This window comes from Ovis aries, chromosome 14, assembly GCF_016772045.2.
Source record: "Ovis aries strain OAR_USU_Benz2616 breed Rambouillet chromosome 14, ARS-UI_Ramb_v3.0, whole genome shotgun sequence".
Lineage (NCBI taxonomy): Eukaryota > Metazoa > Chordata > Mammalia > Artiodactyla > Bovidae > Ovis > Ovis aries.
Genome location: NC_056067.1, coordinates 13,561,387 through 13,577,434, shown reverse-complemented (window position 1 = coordinate 13,577,434; position 16,048 = coordinate 13,561,387). Strand labels below are relative to the sequence as shown.

The window sequence follows — 16,048 nt, the reverse complement described above, 5'->3', positions numbered from 1 at the left end:
CCAGGCCGGAAGGACACTCGCTTCTCCGGTCAGGTTCCTGCAGCTTCCCGGTTCAGTGGCACTTGGCTTGTTTACCATGGCGGCGGTTGCTGTGGCGACCAGGTGGTGGCTGCTTCTGATGCTAAGCGCCGCGGAGCTGGGGGTCGCGCCCGCCCCTCAGCCCCCCAACATCCTGCTCTTGCTTATGGACGACGTGAGTGTCCGCGCGAGCCGGACTCCGGGGAGGGCTGCTGCGCTCGGCGCGGGGTCGGGGGCAGGGGAAGGGCGGCCCGCGGTGTGCGGGTCATGCCTGGTTCTGCCGTCCGCAGCCTGGCTCTTGAGTGAAGCTGAAGTGAGGTGGTCTTTTGCGGGCCGGACCAGGAGAAGACCTTTCTGCCCCGCGCCTCCACTGCTCCATCCCTGCCCCACACCGCGCAGGAAGGTCTGAGCGGCAGCCCAGACCAACTGTGATGCTGACCGCGTGAGGACCAGGTCTCCAGGACCTCTGCTCACCTGTTGCCCTCCAATTCTCCGGGCGTTGGTGGCAGAAAAAGAGTGCAGAGCTGACTGAGACTCCGGCCTGCCTGTCCTGAAAGTCCCTTCTGCTGTCTCTGCCCTACTGGACCAGAGTTGCTTGGTCTGGCTGCTCTGCCTCTGCTGGGATTTCTGGCCAAAGGTCAGGTCTTTGTGGGGTGGTAAAGAACTGAACCAGAGGAATGTCCCCTGTTGAGCGTGTGTGTGGCCCCAGGGCACCCTGGTCACTCTGGTGAGCCCATCCTGGGGATAAACCGAGCTGTTCCCAGCTTCTTTATGACTCGGTTCCCGTCCTCCTTCCCAAGAAAGCCAGGAATGTATTTTGGGTGAGTGAAATGGAGGTTCCCACACACATTTAGTGTCAGAAGAGTTGCGAGTAAAAATATCTCAAAATATCCAGCAGAGACACTCCCAGTAGTCTTTGGAGTGAGACCACGAGCCTCACATTGCTGCTGGACGCTCCTGGCTTGTCGGAATTGCAAGATTCTGTGTGTGTAAAACATTCAGATTTCAAACATCTACTACAAGAAAAAAACATAAAATATATCTCATGCAACATTTTTTATTATCAAAGTAATTCTTTGGAGTGGGTAGCTTATCCGTTCTCCTGTGGATCTTCCCACCCAGGAGTCAAACCAGGATATCCTGCATTGCAGGCGGATCCTTTACCAGCTGAGCTACCAAGGAATCCCTAATTCTTTATTGCAAAAAGCCAACAACGTTCAGATAAGCTAGAAAAGATCGCAGAGCCACCAATATGTAGTGGCTCCTCTCAGAGGTGAGGTAGAATGTGTTTCAGTTTAGTCACAGCTGTTCAGACACCTTGGCTCCCGAACGGGCCCCAAAGCTCCTGTCTTTGGGAGCCCGTCTGATGGCTGGCTAGGAAACTTTGCTTCATAACCAATACGTGGGTCTTGGAAATGCTTGCTGTGTCTTGGTCAGGCTTCTCAGAGCTGTGGTTCCTAGGCAGGAAGGCTAGTTAAGTACTTAAATCATCGAGGCTGAACCAAGCTGAGCCCTTAGTCTCTCCCATTTCTGCCTCTCCTCTCCCCAAGGTGACAGTTAATTAGTGAAGACTGACGCTGCAGGCTTGTTGAGATGGTTGTTTCCTGGATTTATGGAGCTAAAAAAAAAACCTGGAAACTTCCCAGGTGGTCCAGTGGCTAAGATTATGCACTCCCAATGCAGGGGGCCTGGGATTCAATCTCTGGTCAGAGAACTAGATCCCACATGCCGCAACTAAGAGTTCACATGCCACAACGAAGATTGAAGATTCCCACCCAGGAATCAAACCAGGATATCCTGCGTGCTGCAACTAACACCTGGCACAGCCAAATCAATAGCTTGTGGTTTTTTTTGAAGAGTTTGAATTCTGGACCAAAGATGGAAGATCCCATGTACAGCAACTAAGGCCCTGCTCAGCTAAAGCAACAAAACAAAACCTGAGCCCACACCAACTGTTTCTCTTTGCTTGTTACTGGGGCTGCTGGGTGACAGGCCTAGCGGGTGGCTTCCTGGTCTCTCTTGCATTCCTTGAGCAGTGGAGGGGGACTGATGCTGGGCACATCTTACTCAAGGGGGCTGACCGGGAGACTGTCCATCTGGGTGCCCAGGATGGGCCCCAGGAACCGGGAACAGCAGGCCAAAAGACCCTGGTGCCCCCACCTCTCTTGTGTCATCTCCTCCTGTGACTCTGGCAGCTGAAGCCCGGAGAAGTTGGGGAGACCTCTGTCCTGGTCAGCGAATGTTAGAAAACAGACTCAGAGCAACTTGAACATTAGTGGGGAGCACAGCTCTCCAGACCAGACAGGCTTCAGCCCCTCGCAGTGCTGTGTCCTCACCCGGCCTCACCCCTACAGTCACCAGGCCTGGGAGCGCCCCCCAGCAGGTTCTCAGACCCGGCGCAAGCCCAGTAGGCATCAGCTCGTGGAAGCTCTTAGAAGATGCTGAGTAGCTTTTTCCAGTGGTGCTGGCTCACCTCTGTTCTCTGGCTGGTGGGCGGGGTGGAGCGCGAGGGCACAGAGCGCCCTCTTGCCCACCTGGACCCTAGCGCCATGTGTGTCTCTGTTCTTTACTTGTGAAACAGGACTAAGGAGGCCCCGTGACTCCTAGGAGGTGTGAGGCTGGGCTGTACAAATACTGGCTCTGCAGCCCCACAGTGTCCTGAATCTCCAGGGCCTCCTCCCACATGTGTCGACGAGGACACACACATGCGCACGCGCATGATCATTCCTCATAGCCACGTGTGGCACCTGTACTGCCCAGAAGCCCAGAACATCCCACTAAGCAAAGCAAGGTGGAGGGTAGGAGGGGAGCCACAGGGCCAGGGTCTGGTTGCCTTCTGCACAGGTGCAGGCAGGCTGATAGATCTGTGTTCCAGATACGGTTCCGTTCACAGGTTCTGAGTGGAAAGAAACTTGACAGGGGGGCCTCTGTTCACCCCAGTACTGGGTGGACAGACCACGTTCTGTCCACTGTTGATCAGTGATGGACTCGGGCGTTTTCTTAGGGCTGTCGGGAGTCCTGCTGTGGTGGACATCTGCCCCGTGTCTGGGTGCCGGCCGGCTTGGTTCTCCGGGTGGCAAGCTCAGGAGCGACCACGGGTCTTGGGGCCTCACTGGGTTGGCTTTGTGGGCCCTCACCACTATTTTCAAATCTGAGTTTGCCCTGTGGAGTAGGACGGCCTCCTTGTCTGTGTGGAGGGCAGAGGAGTCTTGATGCTGGTGCCCCATGAGCACGTGGGCTGGCATCTGCACCGGGGAAGCGGCAGACTGTGTCCTGGCCGCACTTGGGGCACCAGGAGCAGCGCCGGCTGTGTTCTCACCCGACCTCCACATGCTCCTTCTTGCAGATGGGGTGGGGCGACCTGGGGGTGTATGGAGAACCTTCCAGAGAGACCCCGAATTTGGACCAGATGGCCACGGAGGGGATGCTCTTCCCGAACTTCTACACGGCCAACCCCCTGTGCTCCCCGTGTAAGTCAGGGCCGGCTCAGGCCACCAGGGCGTGGGGGCAGGTGGCACGCATGGAGCAGGGAGACAGCAGTGAGGTGAGGCAGGGTGGGGGTACCTGCAGACCGGGAGGTGGGATACAGGGGGCAGGGGTGTGGAGGGGCAGCCTTGACTCGGGCGTCCATTGAACCTTGGTGCTGGGGAGCTCCCAGGATCCACCCCCTGGGGGACATGGGGCCACCAGAGCTGTCAGAGGTCACCGAGGGCTTGGAGCCTGTGGGGACCTTGGCAGCAGCTGTTTATTCATGGAGCTGAGTTCAGCGGCTCCTTTAGGGGAGGTGCTGGGCTGGGGAAGTGGTTGTCTGCCAGAGGTGTAGGGGCCCTACAGGTGAGGAGAATCTCTGATCTCAGGATGAGAAGTAATCCTGGTGGGGCTGGCCACGACCCACAGGCTGTCCCAGGAGCTGGAGAGCATGAGGCGGGAGACTGTGCACCCACCCGGCTCTCCAGGGGCTTCCGGGACTCAGGCACTGCAGGGCCAGCCTCAGGCTGGACGTGTGACACATGTTTCTGTTGTGTCCCTTCTGCGTAGCCAGGGCAGCTCTGCTCACTGGACGCCTGCCCATCCGCAGTGGCTTCTATACCACCAACGGGCACGCCAGGAACGGTAGGCTCCAGGGCGGGCTCCCTGACCTGGTAGGGTTTCCCATGGTCCTTGGAGGAGGGTGTGTTCCAGAGACCCCAGGGGTGGGCCCTCTCCTGAGGTCCAGACCCCCCTCAGGGGCATGTTTGCTTGTCCCACCCTGGTAACAGCGCTGACAGTGAGGTATAGCTGGAAGACTGGAAAAGTGCCCGGGCAGTGCCACCCCCACCAGGGCTCTGCCCCTCAATCCTCATGGTGCCTGGCCTCCTTTGTGCGCAGCTCACGGGCTGTGTTGCTCTGCAGCCTACACTCCACAGGAGATAGTGGGGGGCATCCCGGACTCAGAGCTCCTGCTGCCGGCACTGCTGAAGGGAGCCGGCTACGCCAGCAAGATCGTAGGCAAGTGGTGAGTCCCATACCCTGCCAGCCAGCTCCGTGACGAGGCTGGGGTGTTGGCTGCACAGCATCACCAAAGCAGCCCCATTGTTGCACACACATGCCAGCACGGAGGACACGTCAGGAGGCTCCGTCTCGCGGTGAAACCAGGAAGCAGGCAGGGCTGGAGGGTTGTGTGGTTGGGTGATCAGGGTGATGATTAGGTGACTGTGAGATGTCTCCTCTCCTGCTCCCCGGGGATGCCCCCATGCATGGCCCTGGAGGTTGATGCAGAGGTTAGATGTCCTCTCTTCCCTCTCCTGATTGTTGGACCTCTCAGAGACCAGGCTTGCCTTCCTACAGGAAGCCTCCCTTGCTTTTCCAGACTTGACTGTGTCTCTTTCGCTGCTGCTGTGCTTCAGATCCTCTCCCCTTCAGCCCCCTGGCATGCACCTTCTCAAGCACCTCATCTGCACCTCTTGGGGGCCCCTGCTCCACCCTGTTGTTATGGCGGCTAAGGGGGGCTCTGCAGAAGCCAGGAGAGGAGACTCAGCAAGTCGGGGAGTCTGGAGGCTGCAGGAGCACTTCCTCATTCCTGAGACCAGGCGGAAACCATCTTGCTGAGTTGACGAGCTGGGAGAGGGCAGTGGCTGCAGCGCGAAGCCAAAGAGGGCACGAGAGTTGTAGAAGCCTGCATGGCTCCAGCAGAGACTGGAAGGCCTGGGGAGACAATGGCTGGGCCGCACCAGGGCTGTACCCACGGGGGAGTGCCTGTGATGACTGGTGCTCCTTACCCAGCCTGGCAGCTCCACCCTGGTCCAGCAGACTTCTGTTCATGGTCAGTGACTCAGAGCTGCCCCAGCTGGAGGGGGAACCTGTCCCCATGAGCTCCCGAGGCAGGTGGACTCTGGGGCAGGAAAGGGCATGGCAGGGCCTGGAGAAGCAGCCGGCGTGGACTCGGGGAGGTGGACAGGCTGGGGTCAGGACAGCCCTGGCCAGGATGAAGATGGGCTCTGAGACCTGCAGACAGTGCTGACCCCACAGCCGCTCTGGGACTGGCTCTTTGAATCAACAGCTTCACACGAGCTGGACCTTCATGGGTATTTCTGTTCCATGAAGGCCATTTGGGCTGAAGGACTCAGGCCCAGCCCTGCCGTGTAGCTGTGGCCCAAAGAGGAACCACCTCTAAAGAGAGCTCAGGGCAGAGCTGGTGCAGGTATCCGCTACCCTACCCCGCACAAGGGCTGCAGAGGCCGGCAGCTGTCCCTCAGAGGCAGAGCGGGTCAGGACCCACAGTGGAGGACCGAGAGGTTTACCTATAGGCACCCAGACTCCGCTGCTGGCCAGCTCAGCTCTGGCCCTGTCCTGCCCTGGTGCCCCGGCCACATCCATCCTGGCCTAGTGACCAAGCAGCATGGCGAGCTCACGGTCACCTGGGGTCGGCCTGTGCCAGCAACCCTGCAGACGTGATTCTAGGAGACCTGTCCACTTCCCAGGGTGGGGGCACCTTGCCCGGACACTGCTTTCCTAAGCCGTGCCGTCTCAGGAGTCTCTCTGGCAGAAGGACCCGACGTGGGAAGGGGCCCCTGGGTGGGAGCAGGGTGTGGGTCCGAGCACAGCCTCAGGAAACAGCTGGGCCATCACCCTGCAGGCATCTTGCCATGTTCTCTTGTTGTCCGCACTGGCTCCTGCCCAGGCATTGAGCACAATCACCAGACCTGGTCTAGGCAACCCCAGAGTGTGCTCCCCTCTGCTGTTCCTGGGTGGCCAAGGGGGGAGGGCCTGTGGCCTCCGGGCACCAGACTCAGTGCACCCTGGGCTGGCAGGACCTCGTCTCCTGAGCCTTTCTCCAAAGGCGAGTGTGGTTGCTCTGCGGAGCTCCCTGAAGTGCCCTGGGTTCTTATCTCTAGGCACCTGGGCCACCGACCTCAGTTCCACCCCTTGAAGCACGGATTTGACGAGTGGTTTGGATCCCCCAACTGTCACTTTGGACCTTACGACAACAAGGCGAGGCCCAACATTCCCGTGTACCGGGATCAGGAGATGGTCGGCAGGTATCGAGTCCTGGACTCCACTCCACTAGCTCCTCCACATGCCCAGACTTGTCCTGTGAGCCATGACTGATAAGCGCCCCACCTCAGGGGGCTCCTAATAGTCTCAGGAAATATGCTAAGAGCCCCAGACGCTTTACTCGGCTTCGAGGGTTGAGGCCCAACCCCTGAAGTGGCCAGAGGGCTGTGTTCCAAATGGTCAGCTTCATTCCAAGCCACTGTCCAGGGCCCATCAGCTGCAGGACCACCTGTTCTGACCATCGGGCGGCTGCAGGGCGGGGTTTGGGTTAACTTCCCTTTCTTTGTTCCTTTTTATTATTTGTATTTTGCTGGAGCTCATTGCACCACAGAGCTGGGCAGCTCACCCAGCACCGCCCCCCTGCACCCCAGAGAGAGGCCCTGCACCCTCCACAGCCCCGGGGACCCACCCCTTCCTCTCCCAGTCCTGTCTGTCTGCCGGGCAGGGGGCACAGCCTCAGCCCCACCCCCATCTGGTCCCCCAGGACCTGAGACCTTCCAGGGTCTGACTTCCTCCTGGAGATCAGGGAGGGGGCTTCCCTGCACTGAAGGCTAACCTTTGTCTGGGTCTGTACTGTTTTCAGGTTTTATGAAGAATTTCCAATTAACCTGAAGACCGGAGAAGCCAACCTCACCCAGATCTATCTGCAGGTGATGGCTGCCAGTGCTGTGCAAGCTGTGGGCCCAGGAGGGGGTGGTCTTGGGTGGGACGACAGGGCTGGGTGGGCTCCGGGCTGGGGAGCGAGGTGGTCTCGGGCAGGGATGATGGGGCTGGATGGGCCCTGGGCTGGGGAGCGGGGTGGTTTCTGGCAGGGATGATGGGGCTGGATGGGCCCTGGGCTGGGGAGCGGGGTGGTCTTGGATGGGGATGACCGTCGTCCTTCTCCTTAGGAGGCGCTGGAGTTCATTCAGAGGCAGCAGGCAGCCCACCGCCCCTTCTTTCTCTACTGGGCTGTTGACGCTACACACGCGCCCGTTTATGCCTCCAAGCCTTTCCTGGGCACCAGCCAGCGAGGGCGGTGAGCCCTTGGCCTCAGAGACCTGGACCCCCAGGGTGGGAGCGGCGGGGCGGGGGGAGGGGTCAGCCGTGTCTGATCACCTGCAGGGCAGAGTCACTGTCACAAGTGACCATCAGCTGTGGATGGTGAAGCATCTGTGCTTCTTCCAGGGGGTGGACGGAGGGCTCGGCACTACCCCGATTCCACCTGAGACTGACCTGCGTGCCCTTTCCCCTCCATCCCTGAGGTTAGGCTCCGACCACCCTTGGGTTCCGACACCGCTGGCTCCCACTGACTACCCTGTCCTTCCCACAGGTACGGGGACGCCATCCGTGAGCTGGACGACAGCGTCGGGAGGATCCTGCGTCTCCTCCAGGACCTGGGCATCGCAGAGAACACCTTTGTTTTCTTCACGTCTGACAATGGTGCCGCTCTCATTTCTGCGCCCAGACAAGGCAGGTGCCCCAGCAGACGGGGTCCACTTAGGGCCCCTCAGCTCCTGGCCCACTGCAGGCCTGCTCAGACCCCTGGCCTCCAGGCCACTCAGGTCTGAGGCTTTTCCACATCATGGAGGGAGGTTGTTACATCTGGCTTTTCACAGTCCCATAAGGGTTTGTGTGAAACCTGTGGCAACGTGTCTCTCTGTCTTTTTAAAAAAAAAACAACACTGGGGGCCCAGGAGGGCCTGAGTCATTCAGCTCTGTAAGGAAGGCCCCAGACAGCAGGAAAGCCTCCAGGCCTGGGCCTGCATGGGGAGGCCCTGGGAGACCCTGCAGCTGTGAGTCCTGGGCAGAGAGGGGCCCAGGGATGTTCAGGGATTGCACCAGAGCAACTGGCCAAGAAGGAGCTGCAGGGGGAGGACAATATGGTGACGACCCACGTATGTACCTGCAGCTGGAGAAACACGAGGAACAGCCCTCGTCAGCCACTGGCCAGTGACCCTTGCTGGCCCTGTGCCAACCAGCAAGGTGGGCTTTGGGCTACAGGGAAGGGATGAGCCACAGGGTTGCTGTTGGAGCACGTTGCACTGCTGCGTTCATCTCCCGTCCCCCGGGTCCCCAGGGGGCAGGAACTTCCCTCTGTCATGGGCACCGTTAGCCAGGGCCGGGCTGACTGCCCGCTGCCCAGAGATTCAAGGACTGCCTGCTCAGAGTGGGGCATGTCAGAAATACGGGGTCTGCACCCCTAGGGCCCAGCACACAGGAGCTGCTTGGGCACACTGGCGTTTAAGGATCCAGCACCTGCCAGGCTTGGGGTTCTAACTGTCTCACGTTTCACGTCTCACCGACAGTCTACATGCTGTGTGCGTCCGTGGTTGCTGTCCACAGGTTGCTTACAACCACAGCTCTAGGTCACAGCCATCTCCAGGCATTCCGACCTTGAACTTGAGGCCTGAACCCCAGGGTTGGTCCTTTGTCTCCAAGGTGGCCTTGGTGCTTCAGCACCTCTGAAGGGCCTGGCAGGGAGTCAGGCGGACAGTCATGTCCCAAGGTCGAGTGCCTGGCAGGGTGTGTGTAGCCCTGGGGACTCAGGCACTCAGTCTCCCCAGGTGGCAGCAACGGGCCTTTTCTGTGCGGAAAGCAGACCACGTTTGAAGGTGGGATGCGGGAGCCTGCAATTGCCTGGTGGCCCGGACACATCCCTGCTGGCCAGGTGAGTCAGAGCGGGCCTCGTGCCAGGCCTGTGGTCATCCTGGGACAAGAAGGCTCTGTCCCCTCCAGGCCTTCTCCCTGGGCTCACCAGGACACATGTATGTGTCATCAGTCAGGGACTGCCTCTGTTTTCCATGTGTGGACATGCTGCAGGATGTAACTGCATGTGTGTGTGTGTATGCGTGCGCGTGTACGTGTGCATCTCATTGTGCGCATCCGGGCAGCACAACACCACATGCTTTGCAGGTGAGCCACCAGCTGGGCAGCATCATGGACCTCTTCACCACCAGCCTGTCCCTCGCAGGCCTGGAGCCACCCAGGGACAGGGCCATCGACGGCCTGGACCTCCTCCCCGCCATGCTGCAGGGCCGCCTGACAGATAGGTAGGTGTCCTTGCCCAGAGGGAGGTGAGATCCAGGAGACTTGGGCGTGAGATGCGTGGTGGGGCCGAGAGGCCTTGTTCCTTCCTGCGGTGTCCCTCACCACCCTCTGCTCATGTCCAGCTCCTCCCGGGCGCTGTCCAGTCATTTTCTCCAGCTCAAGACCAGCTACTGTTGTGCTCAAACAAAATCAGTTCTCCTGGCTGCTGTGAACAAATGCAGTTTCTAAAGTGTGAAAAGCATAGCTGGAGCAGGTTTACAGCCGGGAGCGGACAGCTTGCTCCCTTTTTTCTGTCTTAAAACCTGCCACGAGAGATTGTTACTGCAGGGTCAGGGGTTGGGGGATGCTGGCCACCATGGTCCTCCCTGCCAGGCCACCTGCCAAGCCCAGGCACCACCCCCTCAGTCCCCTGCCAGCCTCCCCAGAACCAAGGATCATGGGCCTGCTGGGGGACCTCACCCAAAGCCCAGGGACCATTTCTCCTGACCCTGCCGGTCCCCCGACAGACCGATATTCTATTACCGTGGCAACACACTGATGGCAGTGACGCTTGGCCAGTACAAGGCCCACTTCTGGACCTGGACCAATTCCTGGGAGGAGTTCAAACAGGTGAGAGGTCTTGGCCCCATGGAGCCATCTTGGGGAGGGCTCCTTGCCCCTGGCCTGGTGTCCTGGGAGCCACCTGAGGGTGTCCTGGGTCAGGTACCGGGTGCTGGACTGAGGGAGGAGAAGGGCTGTGCCATGCCTGTCCCCACCAAGTCCGTGACCTCCCCTTGTAGGGTGTCTGATGCCCAGGGGTTGAGGCAGGAGGGAGGGTTTGTGTGTGCATGTGACCTTCTGCATTTATGGACTAAACCCACAAGGTCAGCTCAAGGGCACAGCTCTGCTCCCTCCCTTCCTCCCTCCTTCCACCCTGCCCTCCAGAAGCCAGCGCTGTGCTGGGCAGGCCTCCCCACACCCATCCCTGCCTGGCTGGGCTGCAGTGGTGGCGCTCAGCTGCAATGCCCCCGGGGCAAGGCCTCCCTCCTGTGAGTAGTCATAAGAGAAAAATCCAGTGCTAATTAGTGGGCTCTTAATTAAATAGCTTATTTGATTTGCATCCAAATTATAATTTGTGTCTTCTGTCTAGACTAGGATTCTTTTCCATTAACTGCTCAGCTTTTTTATGCTGAACATGGTTGTTTCTCCCACCATTAAATCCATTTTTGTTCTCCAGCTGGTCTGCTCCCAGAAGGTCAGAGGGTCACCCACTTGGGACCCACCTGGGTGTCCATTCTTGCCGCCTTCAGCAGATTAGATGGACTCTGGGGTCTATAGCTTGGTGCAGACAATGGAATTTCCCAGGCTCCTCAGCTCCTACTTTACTGAACAGCAGAATACTTGCTGACTGGCTGGCCAGGGTATTGGGAGGATTGCCTGTCAGAAGGATCAGGGAGCATCACTGTGTCCCCAGCCCTGGTCAGGATTAGCATGCCTAGTCAGGGCTCCACTCCAGATCCTGTAAACGATGTCCAATGGTGGCTGGAGACCTCTGTCCAGCAGCTTATGGGGCCCCGGGGTCCCAGTCCTTCCAGAGGGTTGCCCTGGCCTCACCTGACTCACCCAGGATAGCAGCAGGTGGTTCCCTGAACTAAGTCAGGGAGCCCCGGGGGGCATCTTCCAGCCTGGGGGACTCACTGGCACAGGAACCCTATCTCACACGAGCATCAAAGGCTGAACCCAGGGGCAGAGCCCACCTGGAGGGCATGGAGCAGGGCTGGACCCTAAGCCTGGTGGAGCAGATGCTCCAAATCCTGTTAAACACGGGCATCGGGATCACCTGTGTTTCCTCTGGCTTCAGGTCCATAGTCCCTCCTCTTTAGCCAGCCAAGGGGTCTTGGACGAATGCCGGCCGCCATGTACCTCATCACTACAAGGCTCATAGGGTGGACGTGAGAAGCTTTGCTCTAGGAATTAGAATGTGGACTAAAGTATTTTAAAGAGACTCACCCCTCCCCACAGAAAAGTACTGAAACGCTAGGGGACGGTGCTCAGGGCGGGTGGTGCAGCTCGGGGCAGGTGGTGCAGCTCGGGGCAGGTGGTGCAGCTCTGGGCCGGTGTGGGAAGGCTCCGTCTGTGGTTCCTGCTGGGCTCGCCGGCTACTGCCGTCCTGTAACCTGCTCCGCCTCAAAGAGCCCCGTGGACCGAGCACTCACCTGCACACCCCCACGTCTCATTTCAGGGCATTGATTTCTGTCCCGGGCAGAACGTCTCAGGGGTCACCACCCACTCGCAGGAGGAGCACACAAAGCTGCCCCTCATCTTCCACTTGGGCCGAGACCCTGGAGAGAGGTTCCCCCTCAGGTGAGCCGGGGCTTGTGGGGGCCATGATGCTTGCACAGGTGGGAGACTGAGGCTGGAAGTTAAAACCAGGCTGAGGCAGCCTGGGAGTCAGTGTGGAGCTGAGACCTGGCAAGAGCAGACTGCAGGCCCTGTGCCTATGGGGCCCCAGCAGCCTGACTGCCCCCTGGTGCCACACAGAGGTCAAGGCCAGTGGGTCACTGGCCCTGCTCTCTTGCACCCCTTAGTTTTCCATCTACTGGGCTTTCCCCTGAGTCACATCCCAGCACCTGCTTCTTGCTCCCAATGTTTGTTCCAGCCAGGCCATGGCACGGGTGGGGCACATGATCCCATCCCCAGCATCCCCCAGGCCTTTAGCCCACCTCATAGATGGGTAGTGTGGGCCTCCAGGTCTCCAGGTGGGGTATAAGGAGAGACATTGTCTGAGCCCCACCCTGGATAGCAGATGTGTGTGTGTGTGTGAGAGAGGGAGATACGTGACTTCCAATACAAGTGCCTATTAGACGGTGGCGACAGCAGCAAGCCCTGCCCCTCGCTGGCTGTGAGCTGGCCAGATGGTGTCCCCTGAAATTCGAGGTCCCAAGGAACATACCTGCCACTGTGCCCCCAGGAGACCCCACTATCACCATCAGGGTCACTGGCCCAAGAAGAGGGCCCAGCATGGATACCAGGCTCCCCCAGTCGGGGGACCACATGACTTTGCGTGGGGTGACTTGGGGGACAGAGCTCTAGGCAAGAAGCCCTTGGTGCTGCCACCTGCCTGGGAAGTGTGCAGGGCTGAGCACGAAGTCTCCCAGGCATCTCCCCCGATGCCATCACACAGGATCCTGGGAGACTAGCTGGTGGGACAAGTGTAGACAACAGCAGGACGCCAAGGGCCCAGGAGCCACGTGGGCTCGGTCCAATCCACCAGGACCAGTTGCTCCAAGAAAAAGGAGCCTGGGCCAGAGGATTAAAAGGGACCCCAAAATAGGAAAGAGCCCCCCGTTTCTGGGGAGCACTCCAGGGCTTCCAGCTGAGGAGCAGGTTGAAGAGTCAGAGCCACTGTCCTGGGCCCCTGGCTCTGCCTGAACTCTCATTTGCTGGACGGTTCCCTGGGTGCCCACCTCAGGGCGGGCAGGCAGGACAAGAGGGGTCCATAGCCCCCGCCTGTCTTCCTGGCAGGTTGCCAGATGGTGGCACCTGGAGCAGGGCTGTCCCATCAGCCTCCCCACACCTTGGTCTACCTGAACGGGCTGCTGGGCTCGCTCTGCCCTTTCCCCACCTTGTGACCTGGTGCCGCCTGCCTGCAGCATTGCCAGCATCGAGTACCTGGACGCCCTTCGCAGGATCACCCCGGTCGTCCAGCAGCACCAGGAGGCCTTGGTCCCCGGACAGCCCCAGCTCAATGTGTGCAACCGGGCAGTCATGGTGAGTGGTCTGTACATGGACTGTGGGGGCAGCCTAGGGCCGTGTGCATGCTGAGCTGTCTGCCTCAGACACGAGCCCTGCTACCCTCCTGCCGCTCTGGCCACAACCTCACAGGAGCAGTAGGGGGTCTCTTGGCCTCTCTGCAGGAGCAAGATGAGCCAAACCCGTGTGGGATGTGGGTGTGGACCGGCTGGGTGGATGGCCTGGGGTGCAGCCAGCCCGTGAGCCCCGCTCCTCACCCACCCCCACCAAACCCTGCTGGAGTTCTGAGGATGGATGTGCAGCCCAAGCTGCTGCCCTGAGCTGGGTGGAAGATGGGGGGCGAGAACTAAAGGACATTGAATGTATTCCCTGGGGGTGAGGAGTGCCAGGGGGCAGCTGGCTTTGGGGGTGGCCTGGTCACTGTGGTCCACATCGAGGGCTCACAGGGAAAGATTCGAGGCAGGGGCCAGCAGGGCCTCCCCATCCCTTGGAAGGAACACCAGGCTGGTATTCTGGCCCCTGGACTCAGCAATGGAGCAGAAGGGCCCCGTCTCAGGACCACCGAGGTCCCTCAGGTCCCAGTGGCTGACAGACCTCCACCCGGGGAAGAGCCCCCAGTGCCCCCTCCAAGCCCGTCCTGTCGTCTTGGACACGGTGCTGTCCCCACCCCAGCACACCGTCTCCAGGTAGTGGCAGTTGCCGTGTGGCTCAGAGACCAAGGGTTCTTGGTGACAGGACGGGAGATGGGGAGGGGCCAACCTGACAGTCACTGCCGCCACCTCCTGGGCGCAGCCGGAATTGCCACGGCTCCCAAGTGAGTGAACAGTGGGGGTTGGGCTCAGACTGAAGTGAGCACTGCCACCAGAGGTTCAGCGGCCCACACACATGGGCACCTGCATGTGCACGCCAGTGTGCAAAGCACTCCCCAGCCTCCACGCTCTGCTCCGCCCAGCTGCTCTGGACCAGCGGGTAGACTCTGGATTGTGTCTTCGCTCTCAGGACAAGAGCAGCTCGCAGCCCGTCTCCCTAGGGCCTCATCAGACACTCTCCCCGACCTCCAGGCGCACAGGCTGGGCCCAGAATCTGCTTTTGCGTATACCCGACCCCTTTCTCTGCCCTGCCTCAAATGTTGGGAACTGCTCCCTTTCCTAAACCTGGCTCTGCCAGGTGGCCGTGCATCCAGAGGGCCACCTGATGGTGTTCATGGCAGGGGAGACTTGAGCCACGGTTCTCACAGGCACTGATGCTCCAATTCAGACTCAGGGTCTGAGGGGGGCGAGAGTAGGTGGAGTGACTCTGAGGAGGGCACACTTCCTGTGTCGGGGGACCCGGCAAAGCCACGAAGGCTCCCTCTCAGGGATGTGAGTGTCCTGTTGCCAGGAAATCATGGCCACACAAAGCAAGTCTGCGCACGAAGGAGCAGCCGGGCAAGCCTTCAGAGGCACCAAGGCCACCACCTACATAGCTTATGGGGCGGGAGGAGTCTGTCTCACCCCCGCCACCACCACCCGGGAGCCTGCAGAGGCCATGGTGCTGGGCAGTTAGCAGACTGTCCCCTTCAGTGACAAACAGGCCCTGTTAATACCAGGTTGCCGCAGGGCAGTGTCTCCTGTGTCAGCCTCGGGCGCAGAGCTGCTGCCAGGCCAGGTGGAGATGAGACAGGTGGTTCCACACTGTGGCGTCCATCTGTTGGGGTGGGGCAGGTCACAGGCCTGGGCAGGGCATGAGTCTGGACAGTACCAAGTCTGGAAGTGCTTAGAGTAACTGCATGTCCTCTTTCTGAACTTTCATTACCTAGAACTGGGCGCCCCCAGGCTGTGAAAAGTTAGGGAAGTGCCTGACACCCCCGGAGTCTGTCCCGGAGAAGTGCTCCTGGCCCCACTAGCGACAGCCTGGGTTCAGGCCAGGCCCAAGCCCCGGGCTAGGAAAGCTCTGGCCTCAGAGACCTCGGCTGGAAGAGCACCAACTTCCTCTGCCCTGCCTGCCTGCCAGACAGACGTCGCCTGTAGCCAGCAGCGGGACCTGCCTGAGCCCAGCCCTGGAGTCTTTCACCAGCCGTCCTGGGCCACCTGACTGCTGCCTGGGGCCCACAGCGGCCCCTGAACGGGAGGCTACTCGCCTCATCTTCCCACCCTGCTCCAGCTACCTCATGGCTGCCTCGTCTAGGGCCTGAGTTCTGTCCCCGGGCCCAGAGGCGGAGATGTATCCCCTTGAGGACTGTGGTCCTGGTGTTGAGGCTGCCTGCCCATCCTGTGTTGCCCCTTGGCGCTGTGCACAGGGCTTCCCCCAGCACCTCCCCCGCGTACCCCACCCCCATGGTGCAGGGGTGTGGTGTGAACACGATGGGGGCGGCCAAGGGCCTTTCTGACCCAGAGCCTCGCTAGTCCAGTGGGGAGTGCTGATGCCAGCACCTCCCTTAGACATCTTAGACACTCGGGTTTGTCTGTGCCTCAGAGGTTCCCTGCCTGCCCTCCCTTTGTGGAGTCCAGGGTGGCAAAGCTTGAAGATAAGCCTGAGCCAGCCTGTGCATAGCTTCCAGGGGACCCACCGTACAGAGGCCTGTGGGCTGCTCCCATCGGGTGGTTTCCGCTCTGCAGACTGCCCTGCCAACTCTACTGTTAAGACTTGTGGAATGGTGAAGAAAACGGGTTTAGAATAAAGTAACAGGCATTTAGCTTTTTTAAAAAACAAATTCTGTTTAGGGGAGGTTGCCCCCTGGGTGCCATGGTCGGGG

The 16,048-nt window shown here is 59.8% G+C and overlaps 1 protein-coding gene across 6 annotated transcripts; it reads left to right on the top strand.

Moving 5' to 3' along the window:
• The first annotated feature begins 15 nt into the window (after positions 1 to 15).
• GALNS (galactosamine (N-acetyl)-6-sulfatase) lies at positions 16 to 15,988 on the top strand. 6 transcript variants are annotated; one of them, XM_012189671.4, is made up of 14 exons: positions 16 to 193; positions 3,365 to 3,488; positions 4,057 to 4,131; positions 4,411 to 4,513; positions 6,393 to 6,536; positions 7,136 to 7,202; positions 7,443 to 7,570; positions 7,865 to 8,004; positions 9,099 to 9,202; positions 9,448 to 9,584; positions 10,089 to 10,191; positions 11,804 to 11,925; positions 13,215 to 13,332; positions 15,113 to 15,988. In XM_012189671.4, the coding sequence occupies exons 1-14, from the start codon at positions 77 to 79 to the stop codon at positions 15,197 to 15,199; spliced, it is 1,569 nt and encodes a 522-aa protein (XP_012045061.1). In that variant the 5' UTR covers positions 16 to 76; the 3' UTR covers positions 15,200 to 15,988. The 6 variants fall into 6 exon arrangements, with proteins under 6 accessions (XP_012045061.1, XP_012045060.1, XP_042087489.1 ...); XM_012189670.4 differs by having other exon boundaries at positions 4,387 to 4,513; XM_042231555.1 differs by lacking the exon at positions 15,113 to 15,988 and adding an exon at positions 13,987 to 15,106 and having other exon boundaries at positions 4,387 to 4,513.
• Positions 15,989 to 16,048: the final 60 nt, after the last annotated feature.